The 22,651-nt window shown below is 47.9% G+C and overlaps 2 protein-coding genes across 3 annotated transcripts in view; one reads left to right on the top strand and one right to left on the bottom strand.

Annotated features, from left to right (window-relative positions):
* Window positions 1–1,238: 1,238 nt before the first annotated feature.
* On the top strand, window positions 1,239–1,718 carry LOC138286947 (antifreeze protein Maxi-like). The gene has a single exon (XM_069227320.1). It carries the CDS (start codon window positions 1,239–1,241, stop codon window positions 1,716–1,718), a length of 480 nt encoding a protein of 159 aa, XP_069083421.1.
* A 3,095-nt stretch (window positions 1,719–4,813) lies between these two features.
* Window positions 4,814–22,651, bottom strand: part of LOC138287304 (zinc finger protein 624-like) — a 30,173-nt gene continuing 12,335 nt past the window's right edge. Inside the window, exons 2-3 of one of the 2 annotated variants that reach the window (XM_069227657.1) lie at window positions 7,802–7,879; window positions 4,814–7,321 (exon numbers count right to left, since the gene is read on the bottom strand). In XM_069227657.1, coding sequence (XP_069083758.1) covers window positions 4,814–6,652 — 1,839 coding nt within the window. In that variant the 5' untranslated portion in view covers window positions 6,653–7,321; window positions 7,802–7,879. The remainder of the gene's footprint in view (window positions 7,322–7,801; window positions 7,880–22,651) is intronic. The other variant, XM_069227659.1, reaches the window with a different exon arrangement.

Here is a 22,651-nt window from a genome sequence, read left to right as displayed (position 1 = left end):
CGTAGGAGGTGACAGCTGAAGTCAAAAGGAGCGGACAGTAGCTTTGCTGGCCTTGAACTTCTCTAATACCAAATCCGACAAGATATGTCCAGTCAAACGGGAGGTCTTAGGGTTGGCCTGGACATCAGGGCAGAAGGCAGAAGTGCGCAGCCAGGCGTGTCTACGGATGGAGACAGAAGTCCCCAGGGCTCTGACTACCAAATAAGCAGTGTTCAGTCCACATTTTATTATATGGAGTGATGCGTTCTGACCATCCAGGACCACCGCTAAGAAGTGCACTCTCATTTACTCTGGCACATGAGGCACAACAGTTTGAGCCCTATCCCATACGGCATGCGTGTAGCATGCTTGCAGGCAGTTTGTATTTAAGAACTTAAATGCCATGCTTGCTGTTGAAACAGTAATTTCACCCCAGGCACTTACTTTCTCTGTCTGTGGGGACTGTTGGGAAGCTACCAGCCCACTGTCATGAGGATCATGACTCATGGTTTACTAAGCTTCCAGGTGGGGATGGAAGAGAGAAATGGAGGGTCTCCTGTGGCAGAGTGCTAGTGGTGTGCCGTGAGCCTGTTGGGGTGGAGGCTGGTTTCTCCCAGGGCTGGATCCAGAAGGGCATCAATGAAGGGCAGTAATGGTTCAGCAGTAGGCTCCACCCGCACGAGGACCTCCTATGAGAACGTTAGTTTTAACTTCAACTATAGGGAGTTGAAGCTCTAGGACCTCATCTGCCTTCTTTACCACCAAACAGAAGGACATCACTTTCAGTGATGGCAGCCCAGCTGGAATGTCCATTTCCATCCCTGGAGAGGTGTCTAACCTGCTTGAAGAGGCAGGCCCACAAACTCTTACCCTTAGTCATTGCTGCCCAAAACGTATAAATTCAAAGGGTCTGAATCCGATCTGAAGAGGTCACAGATCTTATTTCTATATTCTTCTTCCTCCAACAGTCTTTGTGCTTTCCTCCGTGACTTGGTCGGAGGCACAACTTCAGGGATCGGCACTGGAAGCGGATGTAGTGGCAGCATCGGTGGAAGAGGGAGTAGTGGCAGCATCTGTGGAAGCAGGAGTAGTGGCAGCATCGGTGGAAGAGGGAGTAGTGGCAGCATAATGGAAGCAGGAGTAGTGGCAGCATCGGTGGAAGCGCGAGTAGTGGCAACATATGTGGAAGCGGGAGTAGTGGCAGCATCGGTGGAAGCTAGAGTAGTGGCAGCATCAGTGGAAGCTGAGGTAGTGGCAGCATGATGGAAGCAGGAGTAGTAGCAGCATCGGTGGAAGCAGGATTAGTGGCAGCATGGGTGGAAGCCGGAGAAGTGGCAGCATCGGTGGAAGCTGTAGTGGCAGCATCGGTGGAAGCTGGAGTAGTGGCAGCATCGGTGGAAGCTGGAGTAGTGGCAGCATGGGTGGAAGCAGGAGTAGTGGCAGCATGGGTGGAAGCTGGAGTAGTGGCAGCATCGGTGGAAGCGGAAGTAGTGGCAGCATCGGTGGACGCGGGAGTAGTGGCAGCATCGGTGGAAGCTGGAGTAGTGGCAGCATCGGTGGAAGCGGGAGTAGTGACAGCATTGGTGGAAGCTGGAGTAGTGACAGCATTGGTGGAAGCTGGAGCAGTGGCAGCATCGGTGGAAGCAGGAGTAGTGGCAGCATCAGTGGAAGCTGGAGTAGCGGCAGCATCGGTGGAAGCTGGAGTAGTGGCATCGGTGGTGGTGGGGCTGGCCATGTAGCAGGCTGAAACAGCTTGAAGTATCCAAGAGCTGAACTGAAGGATGGATGAGTTGTCGTTGGTCCAGATGGGATAGAGAATAACAGCGTCAGAACCAAGGGCATAAACATATGGAGCGTGTACAATGCTTAGGCTTGAAGGAGTGCCAGATGGAACTGATGCCCTGGCAAAGACTAAGTACATCCCATAAAAAAATGTTGTCGGATCAGAACCTGGACCCTGGAATTCATACCTGCCGGGAGGGAGGGCCTCTGCAGCAATAGATCCAGGAAGTTCAGGGATGGACCAAGTGGAAGTCAAAGCTATTCTGGGCCAAGTCCAGTGGAGTAACCAGAGCAGGGCTGGTTGGAGAAGGAACCACTTCCATGACAAATAACTGTGGTTCCAGAGCGGATATACTGGGGGAGTCAGAGGACATTGAGGTGACTTCCCTTAGCAATGCTTCTTGTGCTTTCCCCTCGCTCTACCTGAAGAGTAGAACGGCTGTGACCTGGAGCAAGGATGGAAGCAGTGTCGACTGTGCTTCTCATCCGTTGCCCAGGGCATGATGAGCTTCGCCTCATGGTCCTTGGTAGCCTTTGGGTGCATGCTCTGGCACAGGACCTGGAGTCGTGGTCCGAACCTAGGCACCAGAGGTAGTGGGGATCCGTTATGGGCACCTGACCTTCACAATCCCTAAAGGGTTTGACACCTGGAATAAGATTTTTTGTATAGAATTAATCAAAATAATCACAATTGTATACAAAAGTATACTTAATAAAACAACCTTTTAAGTCGTAAAACTAAACACACAAAAGTTACTGTTCCGCAATAAACGAAAGTGCTAGTGCAGAAACACAACAGGCAGCAATATCGCCACCAAGCAACAACTATGATGCTGCGTATACTTCTCAAGCATATAAGATGGTTTCAAAGGATGACAAGAGGGGGTCTGGGTCAGCGGCAAAGTGCTAGTGCAAACCAGAAAGCAGCAGCAGCAGCTAGGTAACTTGAAGATGCAATCTAACAAGATACATCACACGAAGATCATCAACCCCTAATCTCTTGGGAGGAGACATGGTACAGCACTCAAAAAAATGTCTGTTTCGAAAACTCTAGACTCTTCGAGAAAGCACGTGGCGGATCTGCGCAAAGGCACAGAAAAAAAGGGAACAGATGTGCTTGTTCCGGGGTGAGCGCTATATGTCTTGGGTGATGTCATAGGATGTCACTTGCGGTGCCGATGCAAAGCCTGCGACATCTACAGGCAACATGATGGCTTTGAAGATTTCAGATCCAGACTGGTGCCTGAGGATTATTTTATAGGTGCGGAATCTGCAGGTTACTATCAATCAGAAGTGGTCTCTCTTTAGTCAAAGGTGCGGAGACTCTCGGCTCTCATCGGTTCACAAAACCTTCAATATACGAAAAACGCCTGCATGGACAATCTCTGGGGCATAGATGTGCTGTGCTCACTCTGGTATTTAGCAGCAAGTAACAGTTTTTTTTCTAATTTCTAAAAGTGACCTCGTCCCAAACTACCACTACTAGGTGTTGGTAAAGATGGTCGGCAGCAGGGACTCAGCACTTTGTTAAAATTAATTCAGTGGAATGCATAAGTTTTTACCATCTTTGGCTACTGAAGATGTTTCCTTTTCTTACTACTGACATGCATATTTGATTGCTGAATTCCATCCTTTATGCAAGGGGTTACAAAGTGGCACAATGCTTGCATTGCATCACTTTATAAATCTTTGTACGCCGCCTTAGCGTAAAAAAATCTAAAAAGACACTAGGGCTGCGCAAGGGGCTTGTAAATATGCCCCTGAGTACTTGAGGGTTCCAAGGATGAAGCTGTTGGGCACCTCTGGGGAAGTGCTACTATAGTGAGTGCATTTACAGACGGATGTGATGATGGAAACGAGCATCACTTCTCACATTTAACTACTTTCACTTCTACTTTCCGACAGTGTTCTCTGGCTGCTGTCACAGAACCACAAATGCTGCATAAAATGAAGAAACACCACAATCAGCTACAAAGATTCCACAGTGTGCGCTTGTTAAATCGGTTCAAGTGTGTTGGGTTTATGGGTTTTATCACTAATCCCTCCAGTTAGCTGAAAATACCCTTGTTAGTCTAAGCATTGTTCACAGTGTTTACACAGGTAGCGTGATCCGGTGTGCTTGGATGTTTTTCTTTAGATCTCTACTTCAATTAATAAAAACCAACACAGTATCTTGTTTTAGTCGGCACTGTGCCAAAGTCCCAATGTGTTTCGTGCTATTTCATGTCTTTTTCTTATCTATGGAGAAATGAGCAATCGCTGAGAACAGACACTTTTATGATTTTATGGATATTTGTTTTTTTCATGCACAGGGTGATGCAGAGCCTTGCAGAGCCACACCGCGCTGTCTTCGCACCAAAGTCATAAGGTAAAACTTCCAGCAAGATAAACCTAGTCTTTCACCCGGCCCGCGCTCCATCCTGATCAGCCTGAACTTGTCCCGGTTTGGTGCAATTAGATACTCACAATTGGTGCTTTTTTTTACTAAAACAAACATAACACCGATTCTCCTGATTGGATTTTTGTTGTCATGGCACCAGCTTATTTATGAAAATATCCTCTATTTTTCTAAATTGGTTTGGGATTCTTATTCTTCTTGTGTGGCATTTTCACTTTATTACTCTTAGAGTGTTACATGAGTACTTTACACGTTGCCCATAAGTTAAGCTCGACTGCTTCACCAGAGGGTTAACCTCAGGTTCATTTAGTCCCTTTTGTGTATCACCCTGACAAAAACTGTGATTATTATTAGAACAGGATTGTCACCCCTTCAACAAATAATCCTATTTCTTACAGACACTTTTATAATCCTATAAAGATCCATGCTTTTCTTCATTCTGAGTAGTCTGGTCTTCTATCATCTGCTTTTTATCACCTAGTATTTGAATGTTCCACATATTTGTAATGTTATCCCTTTCTGTAATGCCTTCATCTCACACAAGACTGCACTTTTTTGCTCCTGTGTGTGTCTGCAGATGGGTTAGTATTATTGTTGTTGAACTTAAATTCTTGCCAAATTTGCTGCATCTCTATAAATTATTTCTATGTTTGTTCAGTGATGGTGTGTGTTCGCTGATGTGTTTGTAATTTTTGAGAATCGAGTAAAGCTCTTCACACATTCACTGCACTTGAATGGCTTTTCTCCTGTGTGTATTCGCTGATGATTCCTTAATGTTGATGCGTCACTAAAGCTACTTCCACACTCACTGCATTGGTATGGCTTTACCCCGGTGTGTGTTCGCTGATGTTGTTGCAGGGTTAATAAGTGACTAAAGCTCTTCACACATTCACTACAATGGTATGGTTTTTCCCCAGTGTGTGTTCGCTGATGTATTCTTAGGTGTGATAACTGACTGAAGCTCTTCACACATTCATTGCAATGGTATGGTTTTTCCCCAGTGTGTGTTCGCTGATGTATTCGTAGGCGTGATAACAGACTAAAGCTTTTCACACATTCACTGCAATGGTATGGTTTTTCCCCAGTGTGTGTTCGCTGATGTATTCGTAGGTGTGATAACTGACTGAAGCTCTTCACACATTCATTGCAATGGTATGGTTTTTCCCCAGTGTGTGTTCGCTGATGTATTCGTAGGTGTGATAACAGACTAAAGCTCTTCACACATTCACTGCAATGGTATGGTTTTTCTCCAGTGTGTGTTTGATGATGTCTTCGGAGGTCTGATGATTGACTAAAGCTCTTTACACATTCACTGCATCTGAATGGCTTTTCCCCCATGTGAATTTGCTGATGCTCTTTTAGGAGTGCATATTGACTAAAGCTTTGCACACATTCAGTGCAATAGAACAGATTTTCTCCTGTGTGCAATCGTTGATGACAATGTAGGTTTGATAACCGACTGTAGCTTTTTACACATTCAGTGCACTTGAATTGTTTTTCTCCTGTGTGCGTTCGCTGATGATTCCTTAATGCGGAAGAGTCATTGAAACTACTCCCACATTCACTGCAATGGTATGGTATGGTTTTTTCCCTGTGTGTTCGCTGGTGTCTTTTTAGATTTGATAAATGACTAAAGCTCTTCACACATTTATTGCACTGGAATGGCTTTTCCCCTGTGTGTGTCCGTAGATGTGTTTGCAGATTTGATAACTGATTAAAGATTTTTTCACATTCACTGCACTTGAATGGCTTTTCCCCTGTGTGCGTTCGCTGATGTGTTTGTAAGTTTGAAAAACATCTAAAGGTCTTCGCACATTCACTGCAATGGTATGGTTTTTTTCCTGTGTGTGTTCGCTGATGTCTTTGAAGGTGTGATAACAGGTTATAGCTCTTCACACATTCATTGCAATGGTATGGTTTCTCCTGTGTGTGTGTTCGATGATGTCTTTGGAGGTCTGATAAACAGCTAAAGTTCTTGACACATTCATTACAATGGTAAGGTTTTTCTCCTCTGTGTGTTCGCTCATGTAGCTGTAGGTGTGGTAACTGACTAAAGCTCTTCACACATTCACTGCAGTGGTATGGTTTTTCCCCTGTGTGTGTTCGTTCATGTTGCTGTAGGTGTGATAACCGACTAAAGCTCTTCATGCATGCACTGCAGTGGTATGGTTCTTCTCCTGTGTGTGTTCGCTGATGTCTTTGTAGGTGTGATAATAGACTAAAGCTCTTCACACATTCACTGCATCTGAATGGCTTTTCCCCTGTGTGAGTTCGCTGATGCTCTTTCAGGATTGCTAATTGACTAAAGCTTTTCACACATTCAGTGCAATAGAACAGTGTTTCTCTTGTGTGTGTTCGCTGATGCTCTTTTAGTGGTGATGACAAACTAAAGCTCTCACTGCACGTGTATGATTCTTCTTTCTTGGTTGGTGTCTCTGGGTTGGGTATATATTTGTCCACTTCCCACGACTGTGTTTCCTGACGGGCCAACATGGTTGATAAAGCACTTGTGCTATTCTCACATTTCCTATAAGAGCTGATATTTAGGACCTTTGATTTCCATTCAACAGTCACTAAATTCTTGCCACACACACAATATGTGTCAGGCTTCTTTGTGAGTGACGGCGTCTTTAGAATAGATAACAGTTTCTGACGGTTGTGATTAAAGATTAATCTTCCTTCTGGTCGGTACAAAAGGGGACTGTACTCTGTATTTTAAACAGCAGAACCCCTCTTACCTTCACCCTTCAGTTGTTTGTCTCCACTCCATTGTGAATTTCTCCGGTTCTGTGGTTTGGCCAGAAAGAGTTTACAATACACCTAGAGCGCTGAATGATGGTCTGTCATCATTTTAGGAAGCAGAGCACTGCGGTAACCAGTTCATACAGATCCATTCCAAGCTGGTGGTTTATGAGGGTTGTTGCCTTAATTTTCTAGAGTTAATTTCTTTGGTCGTGTGGCGGGAAGGTGCGCAGCTCAGACTTTCACTGAACTGCCGTTGACTGATTCTTCCAGGATCTGTCAGTTTATGGTAAGACTCCTCTCTCTCTGACTGCACTGATCTTTACCGGAATACTGAAACAAATTGTTTCATACAGCTGTTTTGCAGATTTCAAGTATTACCTTCATTATTCAAAATCATTTTGTGCATTCAATGTGTTCCTGTTGATTGCAAAGAGATTCAAAATTAATAAATGCAAACGTAATGTACTGTGAATACACAATATTTATCTGGCTGTAAAAGACATCTCTTCTTTGCTATCTTTGAATCGTACCAAAGGATATTTCACCATACACAGATATTTAAATACATGCTCTGTTGAATACGTCTCATTGTATTTACTTCAGAAAAGGAGGTGATTTACTGTTCACAGCGGAACTCAGTAAAGAACGGGCGCTCAGGGAGCCCACACATGCTACAGGTACAGCTTTAGAAGATGCACATGGACAGGATTTCATTTATACAAGAACAGACTGTGGAAAAAGAGATGGAGCAGGATATGCTGCTGATACTTAAGTTTCAAGAAGTGAATAACAAAGATAACTCTTCAGGAAGTATACAACAAAGGTAACTGCATTCACAAACTTCAATGCTTTTTTTGTTCGCTTCGTATCAGCTTAAGTGCCAATTCATGTCTTTACCTTGCTGTTTGTTAAGTATCCTTTGCCACTCTCCCATTCCCCCTCTGGTTAGTTCAAGTATTTCAGGCTTCTTCTAACCTGAAAAATTAAAGCATTACTGTTCTTTGAGGGGGATTTGTTTTTGCCGTATCATCCATATTTCTCCCTAAAACTAGTGCCTGGTTCTGGCCCAAACACATTATAAAGAAAAGAGATACTTTAGTTCTTCCTAAAGAAAATAAAGTTCAGCTCCTTCCAGGACTTTTCTTGTAAAGCAGAGCGAGGGGTTCATTGCTATGTCATGCTTTCACATTATGCGCGCAGATAAGGCAAAAAAACATTGATTCATAATTTAATATTAATTAACGATATCAGTCATTCAATTTTGATAACAGAGAATCTATGACAACCAACAATTTACCTGACAAATCCCCACATCCTCCATATTAATCATTTTTCCTAAAGCATCACAAAGCACAAAATACCAATGACATCACCTGTAGAACCACAAAGCAGCGCTGGTCAGATACACTAACCGGGTTTGCTGCGGTCACAGATTTTACCTCCTGGCTTTAGTCCTTCAAATTCCAACTAACCACATGAGTACACTTCGAAAGCCCCCCCAGGACCTCAGCGGAGGCAATTAGAGACTTACGAGGTGTTCAGCAGAGTCCAGCTCAGGCCCAGTTGCCACTGATCAACTGGAAAGTTGCAGAAAGGTTTTTTGATGGATCACTGCAGCTTGAACCGGAGGTCAGCTTTATAACCCTTGCAGTCCACTTCTTTGTCCTGGGTAGAAGAGCAAGAAGGCCCAGTTCTCTGGGATCTTCTCAGGCAGGGAAATTTACCATCAAATTGAAGTTTGAATATTTCTTGAAAAGAGTTCTTGAATTGTTTTTCTATCTGCTTAGATGCAATAATGTAACCCAGTGGTTTCCTACAGAGCACACAGCCTTGCTAGAGTAAAAATGCCTTTTAGATGTTTTTCATTGCACTGACATATAGAACAATAAACCTTAACATGTCCTACTTTTAAATGCGGTGTACTATACCTTATGGGGAATAAGGCCTAAATAGGGGGGTCTTATTCATATTTATAAGGAAAGCAGGACCTGCCAAAAGGAGTTATTTTGTTGAGTCGAATTTGCAGTTTAAAAATGCATGGCTAGACTGAAATGGTAAGCTGAGAGACCTGCTTAACAGGGCCACTGCAGTGGATGCCACAATGTGTGCTGAGACCAATGGTAGCATTTAATTTACAGGCCCGGTGTAGACTTTGTACCATATACTAGGGACGTATGGGAAATTGAACAAACCAATCTGGTGTATACCAATTGTATAGTGTGGAAAGGAGGAGTAAAATCACTTTACTACTGGTTGGCAGGGGTAAAGTGCACTAAGTTTTTCAGCGAAGAGTTACTCCGCCACGTAGCCACAAACTATCATAGACTGATCATCACCATGTTCAGGCGATGGAATGTGGTAAATTTTCTTCTGCAGTGGAACATGTCTGTTCTAGGCTCCTTTGAACCTATCTGTACCCCTGTCACCGCCCTCCTGGGCTACTGGGCAACACTTATCATCTTCAGACATCATCTGTGAGGCTTCCTCTGTGATTCCACTAAGGAGATAGTACCACTATGTCCAACTAGGTGGTGCAGCCCATTCTGCCCCTGAGTCACATTTCTGTGCTCAACCCAGAAAAACGTCTGTCCCCAAAGACAGTAACCAACAGAGGGCACTGACATCAGTGTCAAGGGTCAGGCCAGGTAAAAGTTCCAGTCTGGAGGCTTTGGGCAGGCCCCATCTCCAGGCCAAAGTCTAGCAACAAGTCCCTCCCATTCTCCGGAGGTCTCCCTGGCCTTTTAGGTTTCTCATAGTGGGGGGTGGGCTACACCCTCAAATGGTAGACACCCTCCTTCCACTCACACTGCTGCCATCTCAGGGGTGGTGGCTTGAGACTGATTTCTCACCCAGGGCCTGTGCCCTGAGTCCAGGACTTCCAGGAGGAGGAACAGTCCCCCTCAAGGGTGACGCAGGTCTACCTAGAACACATGTCCTGTCCTCTGTCTCTGTGACAGCACAGGTAGCACACCAGGTCAAGAGTGGCATCACTGGAGACAGTCATAAGGTGCTGTTCTCTAGCAACAATTAACCAGCTCAGATGTGATGCACAAACACTCACAGTACAGAGTGAAAATATACCTTGACTTTAGATACTTCAAATAGATCCCTTAGTCAAAATATAGTGCTTGTATCACAGTATTTAACCGCAATTCCACGTGTTACCCATACATGAAGGTAAGAACAAGTTCCACCACCCCGCTCTGCGCAGCCTGCAATGTTTTACCCATACAAGAAGGTAAGAGCATTTTCCACTGCCCCGCCCGGCCTTCAATGTTTTACCCATACATGAAGGTGAGAGCATGTTTCAACCCCCCCACATCACACAGTCTGCAATGTATTACCCGTACATGAAGGGAAGAGCGTGTTTCACTGTCTGTCCCACACAGCCTGCAATGTGTTACATTCAGATGTGTGGAATTTAATAAAATATCTACTTGTCCGTGGGACAGGTTGCTTCATATATCTACTTGCCCCTTTGGTGCCACATATTGCGGTGACAAATTATGGAAGCAATCTCTTTTTATAATAGCTCTGATTATAGCCTCTCTAATTATGTAAGGCCTACTATTATAGTACGGTTTGAATTCTAGCAATTCCCTTATTTTGCCACATTTCCATTGATACTGGGGCTGGGATTCCAGGGATGGAATGCGCTTTGCCAGATATAACAGAGGAGAAAGCATGAGCCCAGGCTTTCCTGTCAGTGTGACAAGGAAGGGGTAGAAAGAGAACCATCTCTGCACCCACTGTATAGCAAGTGTAACAGAAGAGAGACCCAGAGACACCAGGTTCTGCATCCGGTGTGACAGAGGAGAGAACCAGAGACGCCTGCACCAACTGTGATAGAGGGGAGATCCAGGCTATAAACCCAGTGTAATGTAAGAGAGAGACTTGGAGAGGCCAATCTCTTCACTCTGTATGATGGTAGAGAGGTTCAGAGTGGCCAGGCCCTACACTGTGTATGGAGAAGAGACCCGGAGATGCCTGGATTTGCACCCAATATGATGGGAGAAAAACCTGAAGAGGCTTGGATCTGCACCCATTATGAGAGAGACACTTAGCAAAGCCAGGTTCTGCCCCTAGTGTACTGGAGCACAGACCTGGAGAAGCCAAGCTCTGCACTCTATGTTATGGTAGAGATGTCCAAAGAGGCCAGTCCCAACTCTGCATCTGCTATGAGAGCGGATGGACCAAGCTGTTCACCAAGCATAGAAATGGGAACATAGAGACTTTTTCTCGGTGACTGCACAGGGGACTATGAAATCAAGAAACAATCTTTCTTAAACTATGTGAAAAGTTATAAGGCTTGGCAAGGAAAAGTGCAAAAATATTGTGCCTCCTTACAGTAGAACAGTGAGGTATGTCAGGTATGTTATCTCCTGTGACTAGGTCTGATTTCCCCTCTGTCCCACTGAGGGTGGAGGGGCATAGCTCCAGGTCACCAGCAGAGAGACAGCAGTCAGTGTGTGTTGTAGGCTACAGTGCTATCATTCAATACATTTTAGAATGCAGTGTGCCAGCTTTGCAACAACAGATGTATGCAAAGCCTTGAAGCCATGGCCAGTCACTGAGTGAGGCTGCTTTGAGTGGTCCGCACCTGAGCCTCATTCTTGCCTACTCCATACAACTATGGCCATCACTGAGAGGCTGCTTTAAGTGCTCCGCACCTGTGCCTCACTCTTGCCTACTCCATACAGTTATGGCCAGTCACTGAGTGAGGCTTCTTTGAGTGGTCCGCTGAGTGAGGCTGCTTTGAGTGGTCCGCTGAGTGAGACTGGTTTGAGTGGTCCGCACCTGAGCCTCATTCTTGCCTACTCCATACAGCTATGGCCAGTCACTGAGAGGCTGCTTTGAGTGCTCCGCACCTGTGCCTCACTCTTGCCTACTCTGTACAGTTATGGCCAGTCACTGAGTGAGGCTGCCTTGAGTGGTCCGCTGAGTGAGGCTGCTTTGAGTGGTCTGCAACTGTGCCTCATTCTTGCCTACTCCATAAAGCTTTGGGAACGTTAGAGACAGAACTTGACTATAGCAGGAAGAAGGCTGCTAGAGAAAAGAAGATGGCGTAACGTTCACTTTCAGATGCTACTGATTATTACCCCATTTTATATTCTTATTGTGTTGTGTAGTATTTAGTTATGCTGTGTCATTAAATACTTTATTTTCATGTAAAAGATAAGCACTAGGCTGCACATCATGTTATTGCGCCTGATGGATGATTGTTGACTTCTGTATCTTGGCACCCCCACACCACCTCCCAGAGAAGCCTGAGACTGCTCAGCCTTGTTGCCTTTGGAATAAAGTGTGGTAAGCTTTTTCCATCTTCCAGAGCCATCTTAGGACGGACCCCAGGATGCCAGTGATAAACAATCACACCCACCACGGCTGGGGTCCGTAGCAGATCTGTGCTGTGACCCCCAAATAGTTAGTAAATGGTGGAATATCTGCAAGTCCTATCTCCAACTGTCTTGGACAGAACAATATGTTCAATTTAAACATAGCATTACCTGCGCGGAACAGTAGCAGATACAAGCTTTGTGGGATTAGACCTTGACGTCAGTGTAGGAGGCTGGACTGGCTTGTAGTGAGTACCAAGGGGTATTTACACCTTGCACCAGGCCCAGGTATCCCTTATTAGTGTATAGGGGTGTCTAGCAGCTTAGCTGATAGAAAATGGTAGCTTAGCAGAGCAGCTTAGGCTGAACTATGAGACGAGTGAAGTTCCTACAGTACCACTAGTGTCACTTGCACAATATCATAAGAAAACACAATACAGAGATATACTAAAAATAAAGGTACTTTATTTTTATGACAATATGCCAAAGTATCCCAGTGAGTACCCTCAGTATGAGGATAGCAAATATACACAAGATATATGAAAACAATACCAAAAATATGCAGTATAGCAATAGAAAACAGTGCAAACAATATATAGTTACAATAGGATGCAATGGGGGCACATAGGAATAGGGGCAACACAAACCATATACTCTAGAAGTGGAATGCGAACCACGAATGGACCCCAAACCTATGTGACCTTGTAGAGGGTCGCTAGGACTGTAAGAAAACAGTGAGGGTTAGAAAAATAGCCCACCCCAAGACCCTGAAAAGTGAGTGCAAAGTGCACTAAAGTTCCCCAAAGAGCACAGAATTTGTGATAGGGGAATCCTGCAGGAAAGACCAAAACCAGCAATGCAACAACGATGGATTTCCAGACGAGAGTACCTGTGGAACAAGGGGACCAAGTCCAAAAGTCACGATCAAGTCGAGAGTGGGCAGATGCCCAGGAAATACCAGCTGTGGGTGCAAAGAAGCTGCTACTGGACAGTAGGAGCTGAGGATTCTGCAACAATGACAAGGGCTAGAAACTTCCCCTTTGGAGGATGGATGTCCCACGTCGTGAAGAGTCATGAAGAAGTGTTTTCCTGCAGAAAGACCGCAAACAAGCCTTGCTAGCTGCAAAGCTCGCGGTTAGGGTTTATGGATGCTGCTGTGGCCCAGGAGGGACCAGGATGTCGCCAATTGCGTGAGGGGACAGAGGGGGTGTCCAGCAAGACAAGGAGCCCTCTCAGAAGCAAGCAGCACCCGCAGAAGTGCCGGAACAGGCACTACGAAGTGGAGTGAAACGGTGCTCACCCGAAGTTGCACAAGAGAGTCCCACGCCGCCGGAGGACAACTCAGGAGGTCGTGCAATGCAGGTTAGAGTGCCGTGGACCCAGGCTTGGCTGTGCCAAAGGAAATCCTGGAAATGTGCACAGGAGCCGCAGTAGCTGCAAAACACGCGGTTCCCAGCAATGCAGTCTGGCGTGGGAAGGCAAGGACTTACCTCCACCAAACTTGGACTGTAGAGTCACTGGACTGTGGGAGTCACTTGGACAGAGTTGCTGAGTTCAAGGGACCTCGCTCGTCGTGCTGAGAGGAGACCCAGAGGACCGGTGATGCAGTTCTTTGGTGCCTGCGGTTGCAGGGGGACGATTCCGTCGACCCACGGGAGATTTCTTCGGAGCTTCTAGTGCAGAGAGGAGGCAGACTACCCCCACAGCATGCATCACCAGGAAAACAGTCGAGAAGGCGGCAGGATCAGCGTTACAGTGTCGCAGTAGTCGTCTTTGTACTTTGTTGCAGTTTTGCAGGCTTCCAGCGCGGTCAGCAGTCGATTCCTTGGCAGAAGGTGAAGAGAGAGATGCAGAGGAACTCTGATGAGTGTAGGAAAGTACCATCTTGCCTGGCATGTTACCCCCATTTTTCACTGTATATATGTTGTTTTAGCTGTATGTGTCACTGGGACCCTGTTCTCCAGGGCCCCAGTGCTCATAAGTGTGCCTGAATGTGTTACCTGTGTAGTGACTAACTGTCTCACTGAGGCTCTGCTAATCAGAACCTCAGTGGTTATGCTCTCTCATTTCTTTCAAATTGTCACTAACAGGCTAGTGACCAATTTTACCAATTTACATTGGCTACTGGAACACCCTTATAATTCCCTAGTATATGGTACTGAGGTACCCAGGGTATTGGGGTTCCAGGAGATCCCTATGGGCTGCAGCATTTCTTTTGCCACCTATAGGGAGCTCTGACAATTCTTACACAGGCCTGCCACTGCAGCCTGAGTGAAATAACGTCCACGTTATTTCACAGCCATTTTACACTGCACTTAAGTAACTTATAAGTCACCTATATGTCTAACCTTTACCTGGTAAAGGTTAGGTGCAAAGTTACTTAGTGTGAGGGCACCCTGGCACTAGCCAAGGTGCCCCCACATTGTTCAGGGCCAATTCCCTGAACTTTGTGAGTGCGGGGACACCATTACACGCGTGCACTACATATAGGTCACTACCTATATGTAGCTTCACAATGGTAACTCCGAATATGGCCATGTAACATGTCTAAGATCATGGAATTGCCCCCTCTATGCCATCCTGGCATTGTTGGTACAATTGCATGATCCCAGTGGTCTGTAGCACAGACCCTGGTACTGCCAAACTGCCTTTCCTGGGGTTTCACTGCAGCTGCTGCCAACCCCTCAGACAGGTTTCTGCCCTCCTGGGGTCAAGCCAGGCTTGTCCCAGGATGGCAGAACAAAGGATTTCCTCTGAGAGAGGGTGTTACACCCTCTCCCTTTGGAAAATGGTGTGAAGGCAGGAGAGGAGTAGCCTCCCCCAGCCTCTGGAAATGCTTTCTTTGGCACAGATGTGCCCAATTCTGCATAAGCCAGTCTACACCGGTTCAGGGACCCCTTAGCCCCTGCTCTGGCGCGAAACTGGACAAAGGAAAGGGGAGGGACCACTCCCCTGACCTGCACCTCCCCTGGGAGGTGTCCAGAGCTCCTCCAGTGTGCTCCAGACCTCTGCCATCTTGGAAACAGAGGTTCTGCTGGCACACTGGACTGCTCTGAGTGGCCAGTGCCACCAGGTGACGTCAGAGACTCCTTCTGATAGGCTCCTTCAGGTGTTAGTAGCCCATCCTCTCTCCTAGGTAGCCAAACCCTCTTTTCTGGCAATTTAGGGTCTCTGTCTCTGGGGAAACTTTAGATAATGAATGCAAGAGCTCATCAGAGTTCCTCTGCATCTCTCTCTTCACCTTCTGCCAAGGGATCGACTGCTGACCGCGCTGGAAGCCTGCAAAACTGCAACATAGTAGCAAAGACGACTACTGCAACTCTAACGCTGATCCTGCCGCCTTCTCTACTGTTTTCCTGGTGGTGCATGCTGTGGGGGTAGTCTGCCTCCTCTCTGCACTAGAAGCTCCGAAGAAATCTCCCGTGGGTCGACGGAATCTTCCTCCTGCAACCGCAGGCACCAAAAAGCTGCATTACCGGTCCCTTGGGTCTCCTCTCAGCACGACGAGCGAGGTCCCTTGAATCCAGCAACTCTGTCCAAGTGACTCCCACAGTCCAGTGACTCTTCAGTCCAAGTTTGGTGGAGGTAGGTCCATGCCTCCCCATGCCAGACTGCATTGTTGGTAACCGCGACTTTTGCAACTTCTCCGGCCCCTGTGCACTTCCGGCGGAAATCCTTTGTGCACAGCCAAGCCTGGGTCCACGGCACTCTAACCTGCATTGCACGACTTTCTAAGTTGGTCTCCGGCGACGTGGGACTCCTTTGTGTAACTTCGGGTGAGCACCGTTTCACGCATCCTCGTAGTGCCTGTTCCTGGCACTTCTCCGGGTGCTACCTGCTGCTAAGAGGGCTCCTTGTCTTGCTCGATGTCCCCTCTACCTCCTGGTCCAATTTGCGACCTCCTGGGCCACTGCAGCGTCCAAAAACGCTAACCGCACGATTTGCAGCTAGCAAGCCTTGTTGGCGTTCTTTCGGCGGGAAAACACTTCTGCACGACTCTCCACTGCGAGAGGGATCCGTCCACCAAAGGGGAAGTCCCTAGCCCTTTTCGTTCCTGCAGAAACCTCTGCTTCTTCTGTCCAGTAGAAGCTTCTTTGCACCCACAGCTGGCATTTCCTGGGCATTTGCCCATCTCCGACTTGCTTGTGACTTTTGGACTTGGTCCCCTTGTTCCACAGGTACCCTAGATTGGAAATCCATTGTTGTTGCATTGTTGGTTTGTGTCTTTCCTGCATTATTCCTCTATCACAACTTCTTTGTCTTTGGGGGAACTTTAGTGCACTTTGCACTCACTTTTCAGGGTCTTGGGGTGGGCTATTTTTCTAACCCTCACTATTTTCTAATAGTCCCAGCGACCCTCTACAAGGTCACATAGGTTTGGGGTCCATTCGTGGTTCGCATTCCACTTTTGGAGTATATGGTTTGTGTTGCCCCTATCCCTATGTGTCTCCATTGCATCCTATTGTAACTATACATTGTTTGCACTGTTTTCTAAGACTATACTGCATATTTTTAGTACTGTGTACATATAACTTGTGTATATTTGCTATCCTCACTCTGAGGGTACACTCTGAGATACTTTGGCATATTGTCATAAAAATAAAGTACCTTTATTTTTAGTATAACTGTGTATTGTGTTCTCTTATGGTATTGTGCAAGTGACACTTGTGGTACTGTAGTAGCTTCACACGTCTCCTAGTTCAGCCTAAGCTGCTCTGCTAAGCTACCATTATCTATCAGCCTAAGCTGCTAGACACCCTATACACTAATAAGGGATACCTGGGCCTGGTGCAAGGTGTAAGTACCCCTTGATACTCACTACAAGCCAGTCCAGCCTCCTACAATGAGCTCTTGCATTCGTTATCTAAGGAATTCCCCAAAGCAGAGACCCTAAATAGCCAGAAAAGAGGGTTTGGCTACTTAGGAGAGAGGATAGGCTAGCAACACCTGAAGGAGCCTATCAGAAGGAGTCTCTGACGTCACCTGCTGGCCCTGGCCACTCAGAGCAGTCCAGTGTGCCAGCAGCACCTCTGTTTCCAAGATGGCAGATGTCTGGAGCACACTGGAGGAACTCTGGGCACCTCCCAGGGGAGGTGCAGGTCAGGGGAGTGGTCACTCCCCTTTCCTTTGTCCAGTTTCACGCCAGAGCAGGGCTGAGGGGTCCCTGAACCGGTGTAGACTGGCTTATGCAGAAATGGGCACCATCTGTGCCCATGAAAGCATTTCCAGAGGCTGGGGGAGGCTACTCCAGCTCTGCCTTAACACCATTTTCCAAAGGGAGAGGGTGTAACACCCTCTCTCTGAGGAAGTCCTTTGTTCTGCCTTCCTGGGCCAAGCCTGGCTGGACCCCAGGAGGGCAGAAACCTGTCTGAGGGGTTGGCAGCAGCAGCAGCTGCAGTGAAACCCCTGAAAAGGCAGTTTGGCAGTACCCGGGTCTGTGCTAGAGACCCGTGGGATCATGGGATTGTGCCAACAATGCCAGGAGGGCATTGCGGGGGCAATTCCATGATCATAGACATGTTACATGGCCATATTCGGAGTTACCATTGTGAAGCTACACACAGGTAGTGACCTATGTGTAGTGCACGCGTGTAATGGTGTCCCCGCACTCACAAAGTCCGGGGAATTTGCCATGAACAATGTGGGGGCACCTTGGCTAGTGCCAGGGTGCCCACACACTAAGGGGGTCATTCTAACTCCGCCGCCCGCCGAAGTTCCCCCGACAAAATACCGCTCCGCGGTCGCAAGACCGCTGAGGGTATTTTGAGATTTGCCCTGGTCTGGCGGGCAGCCGCCCGCCAGCCCAGGGCAAATCTACCTTCCCACGAGGACGCCGGCTCAGAATTGAGCCGGCGTAGTGGGAAGGTGCGACGGGTGCAGTTGCACCCGTCGCGTATTTCAGTGTCTGCAATGCAGACACTGAAATACTTTGTGGGGCCCTCTTACGGGGGCCCCTGCAGTGCCCATGCCATTGGCATGGGCACTGCAGGGGCCCCCAGGGGCCCCGCGGCACACCCTACCGCCATCCTGTTCCTGGCGGGAGACCCGCCAGGAACAGGATGGCGGTAGGGGGTGTCAGAATCCCCATGGCGGCGGAGCGCGCTCTGCCGCCATGGAGGATTCTCCCGAGCAGCGGAAAGTCGGCGGGAGACCGCCGACTTTCCGTTTCTGACCGCGGCTGAACCGCCGCGGTCAGAATGCTCGAGGGAGCACCGCCAGCCTGTTGGCGGTGCTCCCGTGGTCGGTGACCCTGGCGGTCACCGGCCGCCAGGGTCAGAATGACCCCCTAAGTAACTTAGCACCCAACCTTTACCAGGTAAAGGTTAGACATATAGGTGACTTATAAGTTACTTAAGTGCAGTGGTAAATGGCTGTGAAATAACGTGGACGTTATTTCACTCAGGCTGCACTGGCAGGCCTGTGTAAGAATTGTCAGATCTCCCTATGGGTGGCACAAGAAATGCTGCAGCCCATAGGGATCTCCTGGAACCCCAATACCCTGGGTATCTCAGTACCATATACTAGGGAATTATAAGGGTTTTCCAGTATGCCAATCTGAATTGGTGAAATGGTCACTAGCCTGTTAGTGACAATTTGTAAAGAGAGAGCATAACCACTGAGGTTCTGGTTAGCAGAGCCTCAGTGAGACAGTTAGGCATCACACAGGGAACACATACATATAGGTCACAAACTTATGAGCACTGGGGTCCTGGCTAGCAGGGTCCCAGTGACACATAACAAACATACTGAAAACATAGGGTTTTCACTATGAGCACTGGGCCCTGTCTGGCAGGATCCCAGTGAGACAGTGAAAACACCCTGACATACACTCACAAACAGGCCAAAAGTGGGGGTAACAAGGCTAGAAAGAGGCTACTTTCTCACAGTCAGTCAGTTAAAGAATTTGGCCCTCATTATGACATTGGCGGTAAATCCCACTTACCGCCATGCCGACTGCCACTAACATACCGCCCTCGCTGTAGATATCCGCTTACCATATTATGACATACACATAACAATCCGTCACTATACAGCCACACACAAAAGTCCACCAGCCCAAAGGTTAATAATAAACTGGCGGTATCAAAACACACACCGTTACGCCAACAGAACTACATCCACAACATTATGATCTACGAATCACCATGGCGGACATTCAATGGCGATAAACCATTGGCACTACATACCGTACCTGACACCTATACACACACACCACACCCACACATCCACACCACTATAAAACACAAACCCACATTACCCACAACCCCTTACAACTACAAGCAATTGGCACAAGACTGACACCACGACCACAGACAAGACCACAGCCACACACCACCATCACCTATACACCACTCACGCACCCCACATCATACACCCCAACACACCATCCTACACACCCTCATCCACACCACTCACACTACACTCATGGCACCACAACGACACCCCAGGTTCTCTGAGGAGGAGTTAAGGGTCATGGTGGAGGAAATCATCTGGGTAGAGCCACAGCTATTTGGATCACAGATGCAGCAGATATCTATTGCTAGGAAGATGGAGCTATGGCGGAGGATCGTGGACAGGGTCAATGCCATGGGACAGCACCCCAGAACAAGGGACGACGTCAGGAAGAGGTGGAACGACCTATGGGGGAAGGTGGGTTCCATTACAGCAAGACACCAACTGACTGTACAGAGGACTGGCGGTGGACCCCCACCTCCTCCCCAACAACTTACAACAAGGGAGGAGCAAGTCTTGGCAATCATGCATCCTGAGGGCCTGGCAGGAGTAGGAGGAGGACTGGACTCTGGTAAGTCAACTCCTTACTACTTTCACCCCCCTACCTGTATGCCATCACATAATACCACCCTTACCCTCACTCCCATCACCCCACCATCACAACCAACTCATCCCAATGCCAAGCCCTGCATGCACACCACTCACAAACCTGCATGGATACCTATCACTAAAGCATGCACACTAGAGAGAATTACCTAGCCCACCAAATAACAACTCACACAAGGCAAATCTGCCAGGGCAATAACAACCATAGAGGGCAACATACCCATGCACAAGATGTCACACGCAGAAACAATAACACTGCATTTACATCCCCACAGGTAACCCAGCCAATGTCACTGGCGAAGAGGTGCCAGCAACATCCAGTCCCTCCCCAGAAGAGGCCCACAGTGATGACAGCAGCTCTGGTCGCCTGGATCTTGATGACCAACCTGGCCCATTAAGGACCTCCGGACAGTCGGTTACCTATGCACACTCTCACACCAGCACAGAGCCCCCCCCTCAGGAAACACCACCACAGCACCCACCCAGCGGGCCCATACCTCTATTCCCAGGACATGTCAATCAGCAGTGTGTCCACCACTACAGGGACACCAGGCCACCCCACAAACACAGGACAATCAGGGACCTGGGGTCAGTGGCAGTGGGCTAGGGGACAGTGGCACAGGACAACAGAGAAGCTGGGAGGACTGCTGTGCGACAGGGGGAGGACAGGCCCAGGGAACTGACCCTCCGGGAGGCACTCACTGCGATCCTGGGAGCATATCAAAATTCCAAGGATACGCTGGGCCAGATCATGGACAAGATGCAGGAGAACATGCGGCTGCAGGAGGGACAGTACCTGGCGATCAGGGAGGACTTGAAGGCCATTAACACCACCCTGGTCTCCATTGCAGGGGTGCTGGCAGACATGGCCAACAGTATGAGGAAGGCAGTGGCACGCCAGCTCTTCACTCTGTATTATGGTAGAGAGGTTCACAGTGGCCAGGCCCTACACTACACTAGCCACACTACTGAACAGCCCTCCACCTCCGCTGCCGCTAGTGGACAGGAGGCCCCAACACAGGACCAACAGGCCACCAGCACCCCTCCCCTGCAGATTGAGAACCACCCCACAAACGTTCCCTGTGATCCAGGCAGAAGCCAGAGACCACTGCCAAGACCCCGCCAGGAAATAAGATTCTCCTGATTGTCACTCTTGTGTCCCACTCTGTCACCCTGTCCACCTTGAACTGCCATTGCTCCCCTTCCTATGCCCCCTTGGACACTGCACCTGTGATACAAATAGACTGGACTCTAACCTGGACTTTCCTCCATCATCACTCCCAGCCCATTACACTACCCCCCTTCTTCAGAGCACTGCAATAAACACACTTTGATAAAATGCAAGTATGGTGTATGCCAAATGATTTCAAAATCTATTTGTTTAACAAGGTTCAAACATTGCAGTTCAACTGTACAGTAATGTTTACATAGGAAAGACCTGTAGTTGGCTGCACTGTACACACCAGGAGCTATAGTGGGGCACTAACATCTGCAAAAAGAGATGCCAAAGAGTACAGTGAGTGGGCATAGAAGTAGGAATCCACAGCCTGCCACTGACAATGTCACACATCAAACTGTCTATAATATGCGAAATAACACTGTCTTACCTGTGTCTCATTGGAAAAATGTACGAATGACTGCACTCCTGTTGTCCTCATCCTCATACTCTGCCTCCTCATCTTCACTGTCCACAAGGTCCACTGCTACCACACAGCCATCTCCAGCCTCCTCCTCCTGCAGAAAAGGCACATGGTGTCGCAAGGCAAGGTTGTGCAACATACAGCATGCCACGATGATCTGGCAGACCTTCTTGGGTGAGTAGCACATGGATCCACCAGTTAGATGGAAGCACCGAAACCTGGCCTTCAGGAGGCCAAAGGTCCTTTCCATAATCCTTCTTGTTCGCCCATGTGCCTCATTGTAACGTTCCTCTGCCCTTGTCCTGGCATTCCTCACAGGGGTCAGTAGCCATGAGAGGTTGGTGTAACCAGAGTCATCTGCAAATATTGAGTGACAACTGTTAGCCACACACTCACCCTTAGGGCCCACACCATACCCATACACCAACTGGTTGGGAACCAGGGCTCACCTATTAGCCACACCCTGTACCTCTGTAGTTGGGCCATCACATTTGGGATGCTGCTATTCCTCAGGATAAAGGCATCATGCACAGACCCAAGATACTTAGCATTGACGTAGGAGATGTACTGGCCTGCCAGGCACACCATCTGGGCTCTTTCGATTTCTGAACACCTGTTCATTTCGCCAGGGGGGGACACATGCAATATGTGTTCCATCTATTGCCCCAATGACATTGGGGATATGTCCCATTGCACAGAATTCAGCTTTCACTGAGGCCAAATCCTCCACCTGGGGGAAAACGATGTAGCTGCACATGTGTTTAATCAGGGCAGACAACACTCTGGTCAGCACTATTGAGAACATTGGCTGTGACATTCCTGCTGCTAAGCCCACAGTCACTTGGAAAAAAACTGTTGCCAGGAAATGGAGCCCAGATAGCGCTTGCACAAGAGGGGGGATCCCGGTGGGGTGACGGATAGCAGATATGAGG

The sequence above is a fragment of the Pleurodeles waltl genome, chromosome 4_1, assembly GCF_031143425.1.
Source record: "Pleurodeles waltl isolate 20211129_DDA chromosome 4_1, aPleWal1.hap1.20221129, whole genome shotgun sequence".
Lineage (NCBI taxonomy): Eukaryota > Metazoa > Chordata > Amphibia > Caudata > Salamandridae > Pleurodeles > Pleurodeles waltl.
The sequence above is the reverse complement of the archived record's forward strand: the minus strand, read 5'-3'. Positions and strand labels throughout refer to the sequence as shown.